We start from the raw sequence: 5430 nt of genomic DNA, 5'->3' as shown, positions 1-5430 counted from the left end.
TGTATGACCGAGACTCCGGGAAGAATGGTCAAGTTGTCTGTAACACACCTCATAATTTACCTTTTCAATTAGAAAAATCAATAGATAATTATTATAGATTGGTGACATGGAAATATCTGGACCGAGAAAAGATATCTATGTACAATATCACAGTGATGGCCTCAGATCTAGGAACTCCTTCTCTATCTACTGAAACTCATATCACCCTATATGTGGCAGATATCAATGACAATCCACCCACTTTCCCTCAAGTCTCCTATTCAGCCTATATCCCAGAGAACAACCCCAGAGGTGCCTCCATCTTCACTGTGATGGCTCAAGACCCTGACAGTGGCAGAAATGCCCAGGTGACTTACTCTGTGACCGAGGACATCATCATGGGGGGGCCTCTCTCCTCCTATGTCTCCATCAACTCAGACACAGGCATCCTATATGCGCTGTGCTCCTTTGACTATGAGCATATACGAGACTTGCAGTTACTGGTGACAGCCAGCGATGGCGGGGACCCTCCACTCAGCAGCAATGTGTCCTTGAGCATATTCGTGCTGGACCAGAATGACAATGCCCCGGAAATCCTGTATCCCAGCATTCCCACTGACGGCTCCACAGGCGTGGAGCTGGCACCCCGATCCGCAGAACCCGGCTATCTGGTCACCAAGGTGGTGGCGGTGGACAGAGACTCTGGCCAGAACGCCTGGCTGTCCTACCGCCTGCTCAAGGCCAGCGAGCCAGGGCTCTTCGCGGTGGGGCTGCACACGGGCGAGGTGCGCACGGCGCGGGCCCTGCTGGACAGAGACGCGCTCAAGCAGAGCCTGGTGGTGGCGGTGCAGGACCACGGCCAGCCCCCTCTCTCGGCCACCGTCACGCTCACCGTGGCCGTGGCCGACAGCATCCCGGACATCCTGGCCGATCTGGGCAGCATCAGGACCCCCGGCGACCCAGACGATTCGGACCTCACGCTCTACCTGGTGGTGGCGGTGGCCGCAGTGTCCTGCGTCTTCCTCGCCTTTGTCATCGTGCTGCTGGCGCTCAGGCTGAGGCGCTGGCACGCGTCGCGCCTGCTCCAGGCTTCAGGAGGCGGGCTGGTGGGCGTGCCGGCCTCGCACTTTGTGGGCGTGGACGGGGTGCGGGCTTTCCTGCAGACCTATTCGCATGAGGTCTCGCTCACCGCGGACTCGCGGGAGAGTCACGTGATCTTTCCCCAGCCCAACTACGTCGACACGCTAATCAGTCTGGAGAGCTGTGAGAAAAATGATTCCTTGCTAACATCCCCAGATTTTCGTCAACGTAAGAACGAAGCTGCTTCTGTTCAGGTGAGTTCCGTTCTTTGTTCACGTTTAATTCTCAGAGGAATGATAATTTTTATAAATTTGTATTTTAGAACACACATTGTGGAGATAGTTTAAAATATTTTTTAAAAAAGTGGACCGCGAAGTTTTTGGGTTTAGTGGTGATACTATAAAATTGAGCTCTAATCATGATAGTTTGCTTCATTTGCTTTCCAACGGCTGGACAAGGTTGTTTAAATGTCAACTCTCAACCTTTTAAAAATCTTCCATATGAGGGGCACCTGGCTGGCTCAGTCAGTAGAGCCTGAGAGTCTCTATCTCAGGGTAGTGAGTTCCAGCCCCACTTTGGGTGTAGAGATTACTTTTAAAAATACAAAAAATTGGGGCGTCTGGGTGACTTGGTCGGTTGGGCCTCATACTCTTGGTTTCTGCTTAGGCAGTGATCTCATGGGTTGTGCGATCAAGCAGGGGTGGGGCTCCCTGCTCAGTGGGGAGTCTGCTTGATTATTCTTTCCCTCTGCCCCTCCGCCTACTGGTGCTCACATACTCTCTCTCAAATAAATAAATCTTTTTTAAAGAGAAAAGAAAAACATAAAAAAATAAATTAAAAATATCCTCCATATGTTGCTATAATTATCACTCATCACTCATCACTCATTCACTTAAAAAGTAGTTACCCAACCACATGAAGTTTGTGTTATATTTAGGGAATATATATATTCCTAATAAGAATTGAGAAAAAAACTGAGACTTTTAAATCCTTGTATTAGCTTAGTAAAAGTAAAATACATCTCACAATTTTAAGATTCTGTTTAGGGTTTGAATCTTGAAGGTCTGAAGTTTTCTAGGATTTTGGAGATTTCTTCACTTTAAACCCCTTTTATGAGCCTTGTGTTTGCATCAGTAACCTTCAAAACTTTAATACTTCTTATTATATTACAAAACATAAATAAATTTGAAAGGGCAGAACTTGGTAGTAGGTGAAACTGATTCCCATATGTGTCAGGGCTCTCCAAGAGCTCATACTAAAGAAGACATAGAATCTAAAGCCTAAAATGTCCATCACCCCCCCAAAAAAACCCAAAATAAAAACAAAAAAATCATATTTGAAATAAAATATCATTTTGTAAAATACAGAAAACATGTTTTCATAAGTTCCGATGAGTTGTTTTGATTAGAGAGCCATGTGAAATGTGCTGTGTTCTCATGGTGAGAGAGTTTGAGAATGTTGGTTTTAAGAAGTTTCATATAAACAGATTCTAAACAAGCTGATCAACTCAATTAAAAATGATTCCATCTGGATTATATATCTTCTGTATTCCTTCTTATAACATTTTAACAGTGCTAACTCTTCATTTATCATCATTGAGAATGAAAAACACAATAAAGCATTTGTTAGTTATAAAAAGGGTACTTCCCAAGGATTGTGTAGTGTTTCCTCCTCTTTTGCACATACTGTGGGTGGGATTTAACTTCATATTTTCTGTAGTGTTTGGGTGCACAGACCGTTGAGGGGACAACTATATTATTGATACTTCACAATTTTTATTTTATTTTTTTAAAGATTTTATTTATTTATTTGACAGAGAGAGAGACAGTCAGTGAGAGAGGGAAAACAAACAGGGGAGTGGGAGAGGAATAAGCAGGCATCCGGCGCAGAGCATGGAGCCCCATGTGGGGCTTGATCCCAGGACCCCGGAATCACACCCTGAGCGGACATTACTTCAGTATAACATAGATACATAGATATGAAAGTAATGTGATCACCTGAAATATCCTTTTTGTATTGAAGACTAGATAAACATTTTCCGAGTGACTTTTAAGAATGAATTAATGTACTATATTGGGTATGACATAATCCAAATAAGTTTTAGACATGAAGAAGAAGGTAGAGTAAATCATCTCTTAACTACATCATAGGGACAGGTGTTTTGTGTGTGTGTGTGTGTGTGTGTGTGTGTGTGTGTGTGAATACTTCCTTAGATAGTCAAAAGAGTAAAAAGAGATTATTTTTAAAAGAGAGTGTTGATATTATCAGAAGATGTTTGAGGATGTAGGAAATTGCACAACTTTACAGAATAATTTTCAACAGTGTTAGTATTTGCTAATATATGTGATATGAAACAACATTAATAATGTAGAAATGTTAGGGGAAACATTTAGGAATCAATGAAAGAAGATTGAAATTGTTTCAGATATTATACGTAATAAAGAGAAATGATTTTGTGAAGTCAGTAGATGATAAACTCTCTGAGGTCAAGACCCCTGTCTTAGTCATTTTTATATCTCCACTGACAAGGGCAGTACTTAGCACAAGGCAAGAATTCAATGTATGTAGTAGGGTGAAATGGATGGACCAGTATATGTAGGTTTCTAAAAAAACTCAACATATTTCTAATAATTTGGAAACAAGAGAAAAGGCTTTATAATTTAAAATATTAAATATATTAACATAAAAACATGGTTTGCTCAGTCAAGCACAAGGTTGTTAATTATTGTAGCGGTTAAACTGAAGCAGCAGAGGCTGCAGTTTCCTAGTGCGGACTGTGGGCGCCGCTGTTGGCCAAAATGGAGAGCTTGGGCACTGGCGATCTCCCCGCGCAGCCGCAGCGCACTTTCCCTGTCGGACTCGCTAGCCCGAGCCTTTACACCACTTCCTCCTCTGGAGAAGAAGAAACCCTGACCCTCACACAGGATTTACAGCCTGTTCGGAGCTCCGGACATCTGCAGCACAGAGATTATTTGTAATCCGGCGTCTCCAGGCCGGTGAGCAACCTGAGGGGAGCAAAGAGGGATGGGGAGCGGCGCTGCGGAGGGGGGCTGGGCTGAGAGGCGGCCAGTGCTCTTTCCCTTGCTGCTGTCTTTGTTCGGCCCCGCGCTCTCTGAGCAGATCCGCTACAGGATTCCCGAGGAAATGCCCGAGGGCTCGGTGGTGGGGAACCTCGCCAAGGATTTGGGACTGAGCGTGCATGAGTTACCGACTCGACAACTGCGCATCAGTTCGGAGAAGGCTTACTTCACTGTGAGCGCCAAGAGCGGGGAGTTACTTGTGGGCAGCAGGCTAGACCGGGAGCAGATCTGTGGGAAGAAGGCAGCCTGTACTCTGGAATTTGAGGCTGTTACTGAAAATCCGTTGAACTTTTATCACGTGAGTGTGGACATCGAAGATATTAATGACCATACCCCAAAATTCACGCAAACTTCCTTTGACCTGCAAATAAGTGAGTCTACTGTGCCAGGCACTCGGTTTATATTAGAAACAGCGGAAGATGCAGATACTGGCTTAAATGCTCTGCAGATTTATAAACTCTCTCTTAGCCCTATTTTCTCATTGATAAATAAAGAGAAACAAGATGGTAGTAAATACCCAGAACTGGCATTGGAGAAACGCTTAGACCGGGAACAACAGAGTTACCATCGTTTAATTCTGACTGCCTTGGACGGTGGGGATCCGCCACTCAGCGGCACCACTGAGCTCCGGATCCAGGTTACTGACGCCAATGATAACGCCCCTGTATTCAGCCAGGACGTATACAGAGTAAGCCTTCGTGAAAATGTGCCCCCAGGCACCGCAGTGGTGCAGGTGTCAGCCACTGACCAAGACGAGGGCATCAACTCTGAAATCACTTACTCCTTCTACAGGACCGGGCGAGTCTTCAGTCTGAATTCAAAGAGCGGGGAAATTACAACTCTAAAGACTCTGGATTTCGAAGAAATCAAGGAATATTCTATAGTGGTGGAAGGGAGAGATGGTGGAGGACTGGCTGCACAATGTACAGTTGAAATTAACATTCAAGATGAAAATGACAACAGTCCAGAAATTACATTCCATTCTCTAGCCGAAATGATTCTGGAAAACGCACTGCCAGGAACACCAATTGCGTTAATCAAAACATATGATCGAGATTCCGGGGAGAATGGGGAGGTTAATTGTCGATTAGAGGGTGAAGTTCCTTTGCAGATAATCTCTTCATCCAGAAATTCATATAAGTTAATAATAGACGGGACTCTTGACCGAGAACAGACCCCGGAATACAATGTCACTATAACAGCCACTGACAGAGGCAAGCCTCCCCTTTCTTCCAGCACTACCATCACCCTGCACATCACCGATGTCAACGACAACGCGCCGGTTTTCCAC

At 44.7% G+C, this 5430-nt stretch overlaps 2 protein-coding genes across 2 annotated transcripts; both read left to right on the top strand.

The window, feature by feature from the left end:
- Nucleotides 1–5: 5 nt before the first annotated feature.
- Nucleotides 6–2812, top strand: LOC117800211 (protocadherin gamma-A8-like; the record flags this gene model as incomplete). Its single annotated transcript, XM_034652743.1, has 1 exon — nucleotides 6–2812. A coding segment is annotated over one exon (1401 nt), but the record flags the coding sequence as incomplete, so codon positions are not given.
- A 206-nt stretch (nucleotides 2813–3018) lies between these two features.
- Nucleotides 3019–5427, top strand: LOC117795012 (protocadherin gamma-B5-like; the record flags this gene model as incomplete). The annotated part of the gene is made up of 1 exon (XM_034652742.1): nucleotides 3019–5427. A coding segment is annotated over exon 1 (1344 nt), but the record flags the coding sequence as incomplete, so codon positions are not given.
- Nucleotides 5428–5430: the final 3 nt, after the last annotated feature.

Source organism: Ailuropoda melanoleuca, unplaced genomic scaffold (assembly GCF_002007445.2).
Source record: "Ailuropoda melanoleuca isolate Jingjing unplaced genomic scaffold, ASM200744v2 unplaced-scaffold66184, whole genome shotgun sequence".
In the NCBI taxonomy this organism is placed as follows: Eukaryota; Metazoa; Chordata; class Mammalia; order Carnivora; family Ursidae; genus Ailuropoda; species Ailuropoda melanoleuca.
The sequence above is the reverse complement of the archived record's forward strand: the minus strand, read 5'-3'. Positions and strand labels throughout refer to the sequence as shown.